This window comes from Camelus ferus, chromosome 27 (genome assembly GCF_009834535.1).
Source record: "Camelus ferus isolate YT-003-E chromosome 27, BCGSAC_Cfer_1.0, whole genome shotgun sequence".
Taxonomy (NCBI): Eukaryota; Metazoa; Chordata; class Mammalia; order Artiodactyla; family Camelidae; genus Camelus; species Camelus ferus.
In genome coordinates, this window is record NC_045722.1 from 5029740 (window position 1) to 5046533 (window position 16794).

Below are 16794 nucleotides of genomic sequence, written 5' to 3' on the forward strand. Positions count from 1 at the left end.
GGAACAAAGACTGAACCGAGTCCTAGATCAATGCTTTTTTCAACTGCAGACTGTCACTCGGTGGGTCCTGAAATCAATTGAGTAGGCCATGACCAACATTTCAAAAATATGATATAGAATAGAATGAAGTGATTGCACATAGTAAAGGCAAAGCTTGTTTTGTGAAACTTCTAAATTTTGTTTTATAAATATGTACACACAGATCTATATGCCTTTATCCTTGGATTCTGAAATCTAAACAGCTCTAACCACTAGTTTCTTTTGTAAATTTGGTGCAGAAAGTCATAGGACAGCAAAATCTGCCCTGAAATGCCATAGGCTATTTATAACCTTTGCTCCTCTCCACTCATTATGAATAATATATTTCATTGCAGAAATATTTGATCATAGAATGACATACACACCATGTTATCTTCTAAAGTTCAAAATATTAGGTAACACCTCTGGACCTAAGAGTTTGAGATGAGAGATGAAGAACCTGTCTATCTCTATAACTCTACATGTGTATAGTTAGCATACATATACTTTTGTGTACTAAAGATTACAGTGCAAAACATATTTCTGACCAGACTGAGAGAAAAAGCCTGAAAGTCACTAGCTAGGTGACATTTTTTCACAGACAGTGGCCATATCTAGCCTTCATTAATTCTTATTCCACAAAACTCCAAGAAAGAGACATTCCATCTTTATGACTCATTGTTTCTGTGCATTTTATTTTAATTCCTCCCACTTTACTTAAGACCATTTCTTGTTCTGAGGAAGCAAATATTGGTCATCATTTACATATGACCTTTAAACTGAACATAATGTCTGAAGTTTATATCATTCCTGAATCTCCCAAAGAATAGAAAAAACTACTCTACCCATTTGCCTTACCTTCAGCAAATTTAGGACTTTTTTGCCAAGATCCAGCTCAAAGTTGTTATAATTAGAACCGCACATGTCATAGATAAAGACCAGTCCGTTCCTCTGAGTTTCAAAGCTGTAAACCAATCATTAAACAAAAACATTTTATTAATAAAATGGATGAGGCAGATTGAAAACCTGGGGCAAAGAAAAAACAAAGACACTGAGAGTGTGGGACACATCTGGGATCAAAACAACTGCTTCCCTGAGCACAGTTCACAGAAAGAATTTATGTTAAGAAATAGATACTTGGACTCTATTTTCTGGCAGTTCCTAAAACTTAGAATTTCCTAGGAGAGCACTGAGAGCATCCATTGTTACGTTAATGAGGTTACTTAGAATGCTCTTAGGTCATCTAAGGAGGGGGCTGGTTGCCAGGGGAACTAACCACGTGATTACCCAGGAAGGGGAGCGGGGCTGAGGATTGAGCTCAGTCGCCAATGGCCAATCATTTAATCAACCATGCCTCATAATGAAGCCTTCGTAAAACACCAAAAGGATGAGATGTGGAGTTTCCAGGTTGACGAACACATGCAGGTGCAGTGAAAGAGGCCCTCTCAGAGAGGTCATGAAAGCTCCATGCCCTGTTACCCTTACTTTGCTCTCTATGCTTCTCTTCCATTTGACTGTTCCTGAGTTATATCTTTTTATAATAAACTGGTAATCTAGTAATGTTTTGAGTTCTGTGAACTGCTCTAGCAAATTAATCAAATCCAAGAGGGGGGCGGTGCTGGAACCTTTGCTCTATGATCAGAAGCACAGGTGACAATCTGGACTTGCCACTGGCATCTGAAGAAGGCTGGGGACAGTCTTAAGGGTCTCAGCCCTTAACCTATGGGGATCTCATGCTACCTCCAGGTATATAGCGTTACAATTGAGCTGAATTGTAGAACACCCAGCTCATGTTGGAGAACTGCTGGGTGGTATGGGGAAAATCCCACATGTTGAAATTAGAATTATACTTATTGATGCACATTTATCCAGATTCATCAAGTACCAAGCTCACAGGCTAAGATGTTCCAGAGCATCTAGGTTATCAAAATCTGACTGTTTTCTCCTGTGTCTCTGAATCTGCCTATCCAAATTCTACAACATTCTGTGTTCAACTCAAAAGTTTCCTCTTCCAGGAAGGCATTCCTGATAACTGTTACCAAATGTACCAAATGTACTACCATCCTTCACCCCCTTGAAAACCCAGAAATCTTTCTGTGAATTTTTCTTGTGGCTCTTAACATACTCCAACTTTGTATAGTGTGTACTCCAACACCTGATTCTCTCCTAGAGGGCAAAAACATATTTTGTTCACCTTATTATCCTCAACTGTCCTCAGCACAGCCCTTGCAAATAGGTACATACTAAATTGCCACGGAATTGTACTTCACTGGGCTAGAAGCCCATCACTGAGAAAATACTTTAGACCCATGGAAAACTGTACAGTAAAACTCTAAGCTCGATGGTGGAGTACCTGTCTCTTATGACTTTAATGCAGGAAGAGAAGAAACCTACACATGGTCTTTGGAAGGCAGCTTAAAAAGTAGATTAAGAGGTGGTGAGCCTATACCCAGATTGAGGTTGGGAACACACGAACATGCACAAAGTATTCCTCAGTCCAATCTCCTTAATTCCTAAAGACTTCTCAAAGTTGCAGTCTTCCACTAAATCCCACCCTTACCTGCTTCTGATCTGCACACTCAAATGGTTATGAGTAATAAATTACTTGACTGGACTATTCACAGATGACAGCAACAGTTTTCGCATCTATTTACAACTGAGAAAACTTTTTGACACAAAACACATTCCTGAAATCAGGGGTCTGAATGTTATTTTGTATCCTTATTTATTTATTTATTTATTTGCATCACCTCCTGAAAGCCTACATACCTTCGTTCTTTCAACAGAATACAAGGCAGAAGCACTCACCCATGAAACAGCATTTCAAAAATCTCTGAAGTAGACCCAAGTTTCTCCAGCTTAATTTCAAATGACCCTAACATGTTACAGTGAGTGCTAAATCTTGACTCCTTTCTTCACAATGCCAGAGAGGCTGATTTACCAAGATCAAAGATGCTGATCAGGCATCCAGCAGACCACCAGATCTAGACACTCCCTGTTTCTCCACAAGTTCAACAAGGGCCAAATTCAAATAATTACAGGGTTTCCCACAGCTCCAGCCCATGGGAAGGGACAGAAACAAAGAGAAATTGGTGCCAGGAGAAACAGAATTTAATAAAAAGCTATGGTGCAGAATGATGCAGGTTCTCTATCCTAGACCGCAAGTTGCTCATCCTTTTGAAGCACATGAAATAAATACAAATGCAATAGGATTTTCACTTTTCTGGGTACAGAACATGAGGTTTCTAATAATAACTAATTCCCTACTAAGAGTAATTGCTTCTCTACCCTACTGAGTTTGATTCCTAAGCTAGGATGTCACTGCTAACACCAAGAAGTTTATTACACAGTGAGAGCAAGAAGATGAAGGTGAGGTATGTGGAAGTTCATGATACCATTTCCTCTCCTCTATGGAGACTTGGGAGTTTTCCATTACATAAAGTTTAAAAGATGGTTCCCTGTCCTCATGGAACATATAATCTAATGGTAGATTAAAAAAACCCAACAGTATAAGATAAATGACATCATCAGGCCATGTGTAATTAAATACAAAATGACTGGTATTAGTAATAACTGCTATTAAAGTCAGAGAAAAAAGAACTTTATGACCGGCTGGAGTGGCGAGGGAGCCAGTCACAGAAGCCGGGCCTCCAAGAAGGGCGAGAGTTAGTGAAGACGAAGGGTTTCTTTCTCTTCCATCCTGGTTCAAGGTAACAAAAGAAACAAGTATTTCTACTCATAGTGAGAATATTTTGCTTGGGAAAAAACGGCTCACATTTATTTATCTTAAATGCACCCTCTGAATAATGAGGAGTCACTGAGATTTCTTTAAGAAAGGGATGTACATCATGAAAACAAAGTTTTAATTATGGCTATCTGTGTGGTCCTCCTATGGGATCCAACACTCACAGTGGAAAGAGCAAGCTTTGACCACTGCCACGCCTGTATGAGAGCTCCAACTCTCCAAGCTGCCCAAAGAGGGAGGCCAATACTAAATTTTCTGGTAAAGGAGCCTTCCATTCATTCCCCTGAGCAAAAGAAACATTTCAAAAGAAACTATATTCTGGAAATCATGCCTGAAGACTAATCACAGGAAAGAAGAACTGAGAAATTCCACACTTCTGATTGGGCAGTCTGGGGCCACTGAGACCACTGGTCCTCTCTCCTTAGTAACTTCTCTTTTACAGAACAATGCTGTGTATGTGTGTGTGGTTGGGATGTAGCTCCCACTGAACATCAACAGCAGACGGTAAGTATCTGAAAGTAACATTAACAAGGCAGACCAACAAGTGAACTCGGCAGAGAATCCCACTTCAATGCTTTGACTCTTCTCATTCTCAAAGTCCAGAAGTATGACTAAAGTTGTGCACAGCTAGTTCTATCTCTGGTCTCAGTCCTCAATATACTCATTAGCCCAGAAGACCAGCCAATGACACTGACAGCAATAACAAACTGCAAATGGTAAGCACCAGGGAAAAAAGAAAGTATAACAGAAAGACAACATATTAGGGTATAAATAGCTCTGACCGAGAGCAACAAAACCAGGATCTTAGACCTAGCTGGATCAATACGTGGTAACTGTAAAAGAGCCACATAACTTCCTGGGACTTCAGTTTCTTTGTCTGTATCTTAGAAAGAGAGGGAGAAATGACCTGAGCTGTTTTTTTTGTTTTGTTTTGTTTTGTTTTTCTTATGTACCTGTTTATAAAGATGATTTTGCATATCTTTATATTTTTGGACTCCACCCTCCTGAATGTTGATTCTCAAAACCCTCAGCATTCTCCTACTTTACAGACAAAAAAAGTGAGGCCTCAGAAGGTTTTGAAAATCAACATCAGGGGAGAATGATCAGGAAGAACTAGCACAGGTCATCTCCCCTCACTCTCTCTCAATAAATAATTCTCAACACACTAAGAACTGCTAGTTAATTGGCTTTCTCAGCTTCTGTTACCCTGAAATAGAACCAAGCAGGTGAAGACACAGAATACCCATCATCCTAGAAACATGCCAAGTCCCTAAGGACATGGAATGTTTTCTATTCATAGCACTGCACACCCAAGGAACATGGTGAATGCACTGCTGAGTTTAATCAAATCAGATACTATCACTGTCCCATATGGATGTAGAACACCCAAAGGATAATTTCCATACTCACCTATCCACAGCTCTGTCTAGTAAGTAAAACAGAGCCTGCAGGACCACATGCTGGACTGACTTGTGGGGATGATGTAATCTGGCAGTGAAGAGGGCGATGGAGGCGCCTGTTGGGTCCCGAACATTCTAGAGTACATAAAACAAGAAACACTTAGGAGGGTAGGGAGAGCTCCGTGGTGGAGCACATGCTTAGAATGTAGTACCTCCACTTAAAAAAAAAAAAAGACAAAAAGAAGAAACATTTAGAAAATAAACAGAAAATCACACACACACAAAAAATCACTAAGGCGTCTTATATCCTGGACAAAGGTTTGCTATGAAGAGAATAAATGCTGACAATACTTCTCTGACTTGCATCAATTCCTCCAGAAAAGGAAGAAAGTTTATATCACCCCATGCCTGATTCTTAGTGTCCCCTGGATTATATTCCTGTGGTAGGAAAACACTACATTCTCTTAACTCTTCAATTACAGAGAAATTAAACAATGGCCTACACTGGCTGCCTAACTAATTCCCCAGGCAGGATAGCAAAGAAATAAGCAACAGGAGAAAGCCATAGTATAAGACCATGGTTTCCACCCTCTGCCTTAGAAGTACCATTGGATACTTACCTGAAAAGCTGTGGTCTCTAAATGGAGAGTGCTTGCATTAAATAAAGAAGGATGGGCCTCTGTCACTGTATACTCATCCTGAAGGCCTTGACTAACCTTAATGGACCATTGAAGGAACTTTTCTAAATCTACTGTGTAACTGATTTTTCAATTATTTCAATTATTACCAGAATAATTTCATGCAAAACTACACAGCTGTTTCACATCTGCTCTTCACTGTTGAGACTCTGTAGATTCAAGAAGAGATATCCAGGAACAGAGTCCAAAGAGTAAAACAGCTACAAAAGGAAATACTGAGACACCCAAGAAGGGTTCATAAAGACTCACTAAGATGGTGAATTTTCCACTAAGGATCTCAGAACGGAGAGGTTCCTCATGAGGCTTCAGCTTCACAATGCCTTCCTTCCTTCGTGTTTCCTAAATATAAAGCAAACAAGATGAATTAATATGAAAATACTGTATACCCATGACAGCTTCATGTAACCACCAAATCTGAGAGATAAGAGACTTTAGAAGTTAGCTTACTAAATCATCAACTCCTTTGTAATCTCCCTCTAGACCAAATGAGTATTACCAGAATTCTTATCTAATGCCACCTTATCTGGCCTAAGGTAGGATACTTTCCTTTGAATCAGTGAGAATCCTAACCCTGAAGACCAACCAACATATATCAATCATTTGAGGGCAAGGTCAAAGTTCTCATACATGCAGCAGCACTGATATAAATACATGCATCCAGGGTGGGTGGGTACAGCTCAGTGGTAAAGCACATGCCTAGTACCCACAAGGTCCTGGGTTCAATTCCCAGCACTCCCACTTAAAAAAAAAAAAAAAAGTTAAAATAAAATTTTTTTTTAAATGCACCCAAAACTGTTTGGAAGCAGACATCCTCACACAGTCTACAGGCTTAGGCCTCTCCTACCTTAAATAGGAGCCATACCTTCCTCAAATCCTCTCCAACAACAGCTACTAGGTCCTCATTTTACTAATCTCCATGGCCAGATTCTTTAAGTTTATCCTCAGTTCCCTTACACTCCTACTGCATTCTCACTTCCTCCCAATCTAACTATACCACCAAGAATTCCTGCTCCAATGACCAAGACCAAGTGGGCATTTTTAGTCCTTTTACACGACAAGATCAACCATTCATATGCTCTTTTTCCTGAATACTCTCTTTGATAAAAAACACTCTAGATTTTCCTATTTCTTCAACTACTACTTTCAAGTCTCTTTTGTGGGCTTTTTTCCATTCATTTGCTTACTCATTTCACTCACAGACTCATTAATTCTGTAAATATTTGTAGAGCAACTATTATGTGCCAGGCATTGAGCTAAGTGCTAAGAACACTCCTGGTGAGTAAAAAAAAAAACCCAGGTCTGTGTTTATATTCTTCCTCAATTCATCCCTGAAGTCAAAGTCAAATGCCTTCACAGGCAAGGCAGCAAGTGAGTATGAGTGCCGAGATCACAGGAGGGTGCACGCCCTACCTGAAGGTTTCAAATTCAACTTTAAAAAACAATACAGGACCAAAGAAAGCAGAGAGTCTGAGGTGAGGTTCTGCCCTAACATCTTGTTATTCCTCACTCTCCCAGGATGATCTCACCCACTTTCATGGCCCCAATATTCAGTTCTACTTTGCTCACTCTGAAATCTCTACTTCCAGTCCAGACTTTTTTTTCCATATTTTTTAAATTGAAGTATAGATGATTTACAATGTTGTGCTAGTTTCTGGTATACAGCATAGTGATTCAGTTATACACACACACACACACACACACACACACACACACATACACTTTTCATATTCTTTTTCATCATAGGTTATTATAAGCTATTGAATATAGTTCCCTGCGCTATATAGTAGGACATTGTTGTTTGCCTATTCTGTATACAGTAGTTTATATCTGCTAATCCCAAACTCCTAATTTATCCCTTCCTCCTTTCCCCTTTGGTAACCATAAGTTTGTTTTCTATGTCTGTGAGTCTGTTTCTGTTTTGCAAATAAGTTCATTTGTGTCATTTTTTTAGATTCCACATATAAGTGATAGCATATGATATTTGTCTTTCTCTGTCTGACTTACTTCACTTAGTATAATAATCTCTAGGTCCATCCATGTTGCTGCAAATGGCATTATTTCATTTGTTTTTATGGCTGAGTACTATTCCAATACACACACACACACACACACACACACACACACACACACACACACTCTACAACTTCTTTATCCAATCATCTGTGGATGGACACTTAGGTTGCCATATCTTGGCTGTTATAAATAGTGCTGCTATGAACACTGGGGTGCGTGTATCTTTCTGAATTAGAGTTTCCTCTGGATGTATACCCAGGAGTGGGATTGCTGGATAATATGGTAACTCTATTAGTTTTTTAAGGAATCTGCACACTGTTTTCCACAGTGGCTGCATCAAATTACATTCCCACCAACAGTGTAGGAGGGTTCCCTTTTCTCCATACCCTCTCCAGCATTTATTGTCTAGTCCAGACTTCTTTTCTGAATCCTAGACTCATATCCCAGCTGCTTAGAGGACATGCCCATTTGGATATCTCAGTGGCACTTCAACCTTAACATGGCTAAAACTGAACTCATGACCTACTCTCTCCACATACCTGCACCCATTCGTGTCTCCTAAATTAGTGAATACCACCACCATTTACCACTCTGCCACCCAAGTCAGACACCTGAAACCCTCCACTCCCTTTTCCTCACACACCAGTTTAAGTACCCCTGTCCAAACAGTTTACTTCTAGAATCTGCCCACTTTTTCTCTATCTCCCTTGACACCATGCTTAATGGCACCACAATCATCTCTCCTAGTAAGTATAACCGCCTTCTAATTGGTCTGTCTCCAATATAGTCCTTTCGATCCATCCTCTAAAGCAACGAGAAAAATCTTTCCAAAATGAAAATCTGATCAAGGCATTCAGCTGTTTATACCTTCAATGAATTTCTCTGCCCTTAAGAAAAAGCAGATCCTCTCTGATCTGGCCTTGTTTACCTCTGCTGCTCAGTCTCTTGCCATGCCCCAACTCCCACTCAACACTTCAACTCAGCTCAATTCTTCTTTCAAAAAAAATTTTATTTTTTTTCATTTTTAGTGATTAAACCTTCATTTATTTAATTTAGTTATTTTATTCTGGGGGAGGTAATTAGGTTTATTTATTTATTTATTAAAATGGAGGTACTGAGCATTAACCCAGGACCTCGTGCATTTTAAGCACGCACTCTACTACTAAGCTATACCCTCCCCTCCTCAGTTTCTCTCTTGACCCTGGGCATCTAAACTTCCTGTTCTCTCTGTGATACTCCCATGCCTGTCTGATTTCTATTCATTCTTCAGATCTTAATTTAGAAGTCATTTCCTTCAGGAAAGCTTCCTTGACCCTCCGAACTAAATGTGCTTCCACAGAACCCAGTACTGCCCTATCATAACATTTTTATAATTGTTGTTTACTCTCTTTCTAAATAGTAATCTCTGCACCTAGAACATAGTAGATACCAAATAAATATCTAATGAATAAAGGAATGAATATTGAATAAGGTGACCCACAAAATGGGTGTAAATGAGTTTTCATCTTAAACTAATCCTAGTGCTTCTTATCCCTTCTTCCCCTCTTTTTACAAAAATTTATTTAGGGAGATTCTGTCTCTTCAGAAGGATTTTGACTCCAAGGCTCTTGGGTATTGATCCACTTTTTTTTTTAATTGAATGAAGATTCTTTTAAGTTCTATAGTTCTTTACAATTTTCAAAAGTTTCCCACACATGACTTCGTATAATCCCTCCTTCCCCTATATTGCCCCTCCCTCCTTTCCTCCCCCCACTGGTCACCACTAGTTCATTCTCTGTATCTGCGAGTCTGTTTCTTTTTTGTTATACTCACTCGTCTGCTGTATTTTTTAGATTCCACATATAAGTGGTATCACAAAGTATTTGTCTTTCTATCTGACTTATTTCAGTCAGCATAATGCGCTCCAAGTCCATCCATGTTGCTGCAAATGATTGCTCTACTTTCTTTATGGGAGTGGGGAGAACACTCAGAGAACTACCACACGGAGAGTGTGGCAGAGAGAACAGCAACACAGAGAGTCCAGGTGTCACAGGTCAGGGCCATTCCCGAGCTACGTACTCTGTAGCAGTGGAACAACTCTATGGCGCGGAGCACATCAAACTTCCGGGCCATCAGGAACTTGACGGCCACGTTCCAAGAGAGAGGGGAGACGTTGTACTGAACTGTCCACTTGTTAATCTCTTCAAGAAACTGCTTCGTGGCCTGTTTGACAAAGAAAATAAAGAGTAATTAGTAAGTAAAGAATATATTTACAGAAACAAAAAACAAGCAAGAAAAAAAAAAAAACTTTCCCCAAGCAAGCCTGAACCCAAAGTTCACTACAGGGAGCAGGAAAAAACAAAAGCTGTGAACAGACATGAAACCAGGAATCATTAAAATTCATAAAACTCAGTGAGGTCAGAAGCCAGAGCCAGGTTCAGACAGCAGGGTTTACTTAGCACTGCAGGGATGCATGAAGAAATAATGAGGGGGGAGATCAAGGCTCCCAAATGAGAGGCAAACTACTGGCTCCAAAGGGTGGAAAAAACCCACCAAAGTTTATTTTTTGTTGTTGTTGTTTTTCAAGGTTTAAAAAAAAACCCGAAACGGCGGGTGAGCCTGTAAAGGGTTATTGCACAATGCACAGTGTAGCGCAGCTGCTGCTTTGGTCCCAAAAGCCAGTCGCACACAATCAGAAAACGGTTTTGGCTTTGGAATTAGAGACACTATTTGAGCACAGCAAAACTATTAAGAAGAATTTAACAAATCAGAAGGCCGACTGCTCTTTGCACTGACTGACCCCAACCCCACGAGACCTCTTCGTGCTTCCTATGGCAGCCCCCCAGAGCTTGACGCTAGGGTCCAGCTCCTCTGGATAGCGGTCTGGGGAAGGCCAGCGGGGGCAGAGAGCCTACTTTGGAGGAGTGGGAAATTTTCATTATCACTGTTTGATCCCAAGCTGGCAAGATGCCTATTTCCATAACTGTTCTTATCTCCTGATTAACCCATGCTCTTCTATCCTTTCTCATTCTACTTCGCCTTACATTTATAACCAGTCTCTGATCTAGCCAAACTACCCTGTTTCTTCTTTTTAGAACAGGATTTACATTGGGGTTTTTCTGCATGTGTTCTAAATTGGTAAACACTTTCTGCCTGGCTATTTGGTCTCCTCTAACTAGAAACTTTTCTCACATATTGGCCCAAAATGTGATCAACTTGATGAGAGTTCTGAAATTTAACTGATCAACCAATCAACCCCACAGTTAAGATGTATTTATTAAACTATTATGTATTTATTAACTATCTGTACATATCTGTGCTAAGTATAAAAAACACAAAAATGAGGTTTGCTTCAAAAGGTGTAAGACCAACCTACTATGCGACCATGGACAAGATAATTCTCTTTCCACCTCTAATTTTTCAATTGAAAGACAGGGGACAAAGGGTAACAGTAATGACCTACTTCAGAGTTTTGGCAACAAGTCCTACCTTGCAAACACAATCTAAATTGCTACATACATGTTTAAACAACTAGCAAACTAGAGCCCCAGGAGAGTCAGCAATACCTCCCAACAGAGTACCTGCTTCCTCAATTTCTAGGAAAGGAAGAAGGCACTTTATAAACCAGAGTAAAATCTAAGAGGCCTGAGGCTGCACCTGAGCTTTGGAACCCTCCACCTGAGGCAACATACCTCACAGCAACTGGAAAAGGAGAAAACCAGCAAAACTAATCAGGCAAGATGCATAAATTAAAAAAGCCCAGAAATAAAAGCTATGAAGAAAAGCTTTCAGACGATCACTTTGGCCCAGAACCAGCTGAAGTCAGACCGGAGAAGTGAGCCCCCGAGAAGACAACAGGATGAACTCGGAACGCTCCACCAGAAACCAGTTCGAGTGGCCTCTGCGGGGTGAGTGGCCAGCATTAGAATGAGAAAAGACGGAAGGGAAAAGAAGAGACGCCGGCACAGAAAGACCCTGGAAACAGAACTTCAGTCCGGAAGGCTTCCAGGAGGTTTTCTAAAGGCTATTTGTTTTTTAATTAACATATCATCTTTTAAAGCCAGCCCTCTCTTGCGCTTATCTGAAACTGCTTGTAGAATAAAACACCAAAATAGAACATACTTTTTCCCTTTTTCTAATGAAAAGAGTAAAAAGACATCAATATGCAGACAGGAAGGGAATATTCAGTTAAATGATCAGAAGGTGGTATGAACTCATCACATATCCAACTGTTAAGATGATTTTTCATTTTTCATAAATAAGCCAAGCCCCAGTAAGAGACATACAGGTTTCACACTTCCTTCAAAGTACATCTATATTAGCTGCCTTCTTATTAATCTCTGTGCCTTCAAGGTTCGTAACGTCCTGAAGCTTCCAAGAGCTGCTGCCTTGAGCTGACCTCTGTCCCCTGCTGGTCAGGATGTTATTCTTGGCTTTAAGCACGGGAACAATTCCTCCTAATTTGGCCTGACTAGGCCTTGCATGAAGAGAGTCCAGTGTACTATAAACAGTGATGTGATATTTACAGACATAAATACACACATAACACCTGCTATGCTCAGCCTCAAATTCACCCTCCTGCACCCCATTCCTCTGGTGAAAGAGATGAATCTCTTACAGAAGCCAGAAAGGATGGTCTCATCTTCAACAGCCTTTCTCCCAACAGTGAGTCAGATCTCCCCTTCATTCACACAAGGACTTGGCGCAACCACTAAAGTATGGGCCAACTTGGGGTTCTGTTTGTTACCAGGAAAACAAATCCCAGAAATTTTAATGAGCAACACACTCTTCAGAAGGGATAATTGACATTCCTGAAATTAATATTCAGTGTATTTCCTGGTGAAGAATGAGCCAAAAAGTGAGTCACAGCTTACAAAATAATTCAGCTTAAAGTCAATGGTTTGAATCTATCTAGGCTTAAGAGTAACCACAAGTTGTCAACACCTGGCAGCTAAGGAGTGGTCACAGTTCAAACAGCTTGGTCTTACTTTGGGAAAAGGTCTGAACTAATGTACAGAAAAACTAACATTACCATTTACAACTCTCCTCAACCCCTTAACCAGCTTGTTACACACGGGCAAGATTTGTTTCAGCAGAGTCAAAGCTTACTGTAATTACATACTTCTCCCACAATCAGTTTAAATCAACAGAAACAAGTTTCTTCACCAAGGCCATGAGGAGAAAGAGACCAGAGAAACCACTATAAAATGGCTGAGAAATCTGTTAAGGAGATTCCACCCTGGACACTATCTACTGGTGTTGAAATATGGTATAGGAGAGAAGAAAACCAACACAGCTTCATGCTATACCAAGCTCCCAAGAGCAGCTACAATTTTGAAATAAGTACTAGGCAAGGGGCTAGCAACCCAAAAGGTCAAGAAAAACGTGCTAGCACACTCAGTTCCACAATTAGTACCTAAAATCCTGCGTTCTCAGTTCCACAGGTAGCAACCCAAAAGGTCAAGAAAAACGTGCTGGCACACTCAGTTCCACAATTAGTACCTAAAATCCTGCATTCTCAGTTCCACAGGTAGCAACCCAAAAGGTCAAGAAAAACGTGCTGGCACACTCAGTTCCACAATTAGTACCTAAAATCCTGCGTTCTCAGTTCCACAGGTAGCAACCCAAAAGGTCAAGAAAAACGTGCTGGCACACTCAGTTCCACAATTAGTACCTAAAATCCTGCGTTCTCAGTTCCACAGGTAGCACCTTAAATCCAAGACAATGTGGGAGAGAGTGAAGAGCCAGACCCATAAGAATCCTACTCTTAAAATAAACTCCTGGGATGTCAGCCACCTAACCACCAAGAAATGAGTCTAGCAGTCTAGTGGGTTTAAGAGTCAGAAAGAACCCATCCTCTCACTCACTCCTGTGTGACATTTGGGCAAGTCACAACCTCTCTGAGCCTCTATTTCCTCATGAAAAGATAAAACTTGAACAAGACAACGGATAGAAAGCATCCACCAAAGTACCTGGCATCTGGTAGGTAGTCTCTGAGTGGATGTTCATTCTCTTTTTTTCTTTACTCCAGTCATTTCACACTGAAACTTCTTTCAACAGAAATGGAGTTCCTCAGAATCAAGGAACCTCTGTTGTTTCTCTTAAGCTTGTAGCAACCCAATCTCTCTAATCCATTTTATCCAAAAGCATAAATTTAAATTAGAAACCTTCAATACATGTTCAACGGCAAGACAGAAGCCTTTAAAGGAGCAACTTCTCATTCAGGGCTCTGTGGCAACACAGGAAAAAAGCCACGTCCAGAAGTACTTATACCACTGCTTCCATCTCTAAATCCTTTTGTCTCTACACTGGCAGCTCTGGGGATTAACACTGCCATCCTGAGCATAAGTCCTCTATAACAGAATCAAACTGACTTGAGACTATTTCTCATTCTAATATAGAAACAACTTTGTGCAGGATAAACACCACGCAAAAAATGCAGTCAGTCACCCTGCAATGAATACCTAAATGAGGAAAGTGATTCAATGTAAGACTCATTGTCTGCCTTTAACCAAATGTGAGGTTACCTCTGTATTTCAGCAAATACGCCATTTCTCCATCAATTTCGGTACAAATGCATTAGTAAACTACCTTACTCGTATGCCTGTTTTCCCACCTTTCCTTCATTGTGAATTATTGTCTTGTTATCTCTATTAATCCCTCCAGTCCCTATCAATATGCCAGGAAACAGTCTGAGCTAAGACACACTAGCTTGCTATAATACAGCAACGTGAAGTTTGCTGAATTTTCTTTTCCCCACTTTTTTAAATTGAAGTATAGTTGATTTACAATATTGTATTAGTTTCTAGTGTATAACTTAGTGATTCAGTCATACATATAAATATATACATATTCTTTTTCATTACAGGTTACTACAAACCATCAACACAGTTTCCTGGGCTATACAATAGGACCTTGTTGTTTATCTGTTCTGTACATAGTAGTTTGGATATGTGAATCCCAAACTCCCAATTTATCCCTCCCTCCCGCCACCCCATGGTTAAATTTTCAAACTAAACACAATGATCTTTCCATTATCCCTTTGTTATTATGCCAAACATGGAAATAAACTAGTCTCTGAATTAATATTTACTGATTAATCTCAAATAATTTAATTTTATCAAGAAAACTTCGCCTTTTCTTAAAATGTGATTTTAAAAGAGTATTTTCTTAAATAGGGTTTTATTGCAACTTGGAAAAAGTATTAAGAAAAACTTCTGATTTTATCATGTTATAAAATAATGTTTCAGCACTACACATAAAAATAGATTAAAAAACAAATTTCTTTGGTATCACACAGGGAACTATATTCAGTATCTTGTAATAACCTTTAATGAAAAAGAATATGAAAGTGAATATATGTATGTATATGCATGACTGGGACATTATGCTGTACACCAGAAATTGACACATTATAACTGACTATACTTCAAAGAAAGAAATAATAATGTAATAAAGAAAATTTGCAAAGAAGGAAAAGATCACCCAAAATCCCGTCATCCTAAAGCTGTTTCCATGTTTTTAATAACTTAAAAATTAAAGTCCACAGAAAAATAGGAATAAATACATACTTTTCTAAGTATGTGTCCCCACAACTAACCATACATATACTCACACACACAAGTCTTAGGCGAAGGAGAGAAAACAGAGGGACCATTCAAGTACATATTGTTTTAGTTCGGAGAACGGTTTCCGCTCTGGCAGCCTGCCGTGATTAGCAGCAGTAGTGTCAGAACAGTAGAGCTCCTTCAGGCAGCACTCATGTTAGTCAACCAAGCATTCACAAGTATTTGCTGAAGGCCTACTCTGTGCTAAGCAGTACAGTAGCTGTCAAGGAGACATAATTTAGTGAGATAAAGACCCCATTCTGAGCAGTTTACAGTCATTTAAACATGGAGACACGTATAAATAGGTCATCATCATATAACTGATAGTTCTAAGACAGATCTATGAACAGTGCTATGGGATTCAAACTCTCTCTAGGAGAATTAAAAACAAATCTTTTTAGAGAGTGCCTTGAAGGATGAGCAGAAATTTGCCTGGAAAAGACAAGTACTCTCGTTAGAGAAAACAAAATGTGTAAAGGCAGAGTCATGAAAGAACGGGTTACTGGGATACAGGGTGGCCAGTGTGGCCAGTGTGTATCTGATTAGTGGGAGATGGGCTGACGTGGAGGCTGAACCACACTGGAAAAGCCCTTGTATGCTGTGCTCCAGATTCCAGATGTGGCCCTATAGACATGAAGGACTCAACAGAGATCTTTAAGCAAAGGGATGAAATCAGTTTAGTCCTCCTCTCCCAGCTAAAAATAGCAGTGGGGAAGCCAGACTGGAAGGAAAACATCTCGCAGCAGTGAGGAAAGCTCCGTGAAGTCAGGGATCATGTCTGTTTTATTCACGTAGTTCCTAGCACTGTGCCTGGCATAAATAAGTATCTCCAATAATATCTAATAAATATGTATGAATGAATAACGAACAACATAACTCTGAAGAACATTAACATTTGGAGGGTAGCAGAGGAAGAACAAAGGAACTTTTAAGATTTACTTTTAGAAATATTAGTGACCACTGAGTATCAAAGAAATGTGAATTAAAAAATAAGAGTTGTGAAACATCCCCTACCAAAAAAAAAAAAAAAGAGGAAAAAAAAAAAACCAAGGAAAAAAAAACCAACAGGCTCAGATAATTTTCATGCCACGTTCTATTAAACCTTCATGGTAACTCTCATGTTGTAGAAAGAGCAGTAAAATAGAGGACAAACACATCGTAACCAAAGAGGGCTTATCCCAGGAATGAAAAACCAGTTTAACACAAAGACATCTACCAAAGCAACTTTCTATATCAACAGATATTAAAGGAGAAAAAGTATATAACCTTCTCAACAAATGCTGAGAATGCACTGAATACAGTTCAGCATCCATTATGATTTTTTTTATTAATTA

At 39.6% G+C, this 16794-nt stretch overlaps 1 protein-coding gene across 4 annotated transcripts in view; it reads right to left on the reverse strand.

Annotated features, from left to right (window-relative positions):
* The window catches only part of PTPN9 (protein tyrosine phosphatase non-receptor type 9), a 63592-nt gene that overhangs the window by 23476 nt on the left and 23322 nt on the right, over positions 1–16794 (reverse strand). For all 4 annotated transcript variants that reach the window (XM_032469047.1, XM_032469048.1, XM_032469050.1 and 1 more), the window contains exons 2-5: positions 9933–10076; positions 6111–6200; positions 5174–5298; positions 877–982 (exon numbers count right to left, since the gene is read on the reverse strand). In XM_032469047.1, the coding sequence (XP_032324938.1) occupies positions 877–982; positions 5174–5298; positions 6111–6200; positions 9933–10076 (465 nt within the window). The remainder of the gene's footprint in view (positions 1–876; positions 983–5173; positions 5299–6110; positions 6201–9932; positions 10077–16794) is intronic.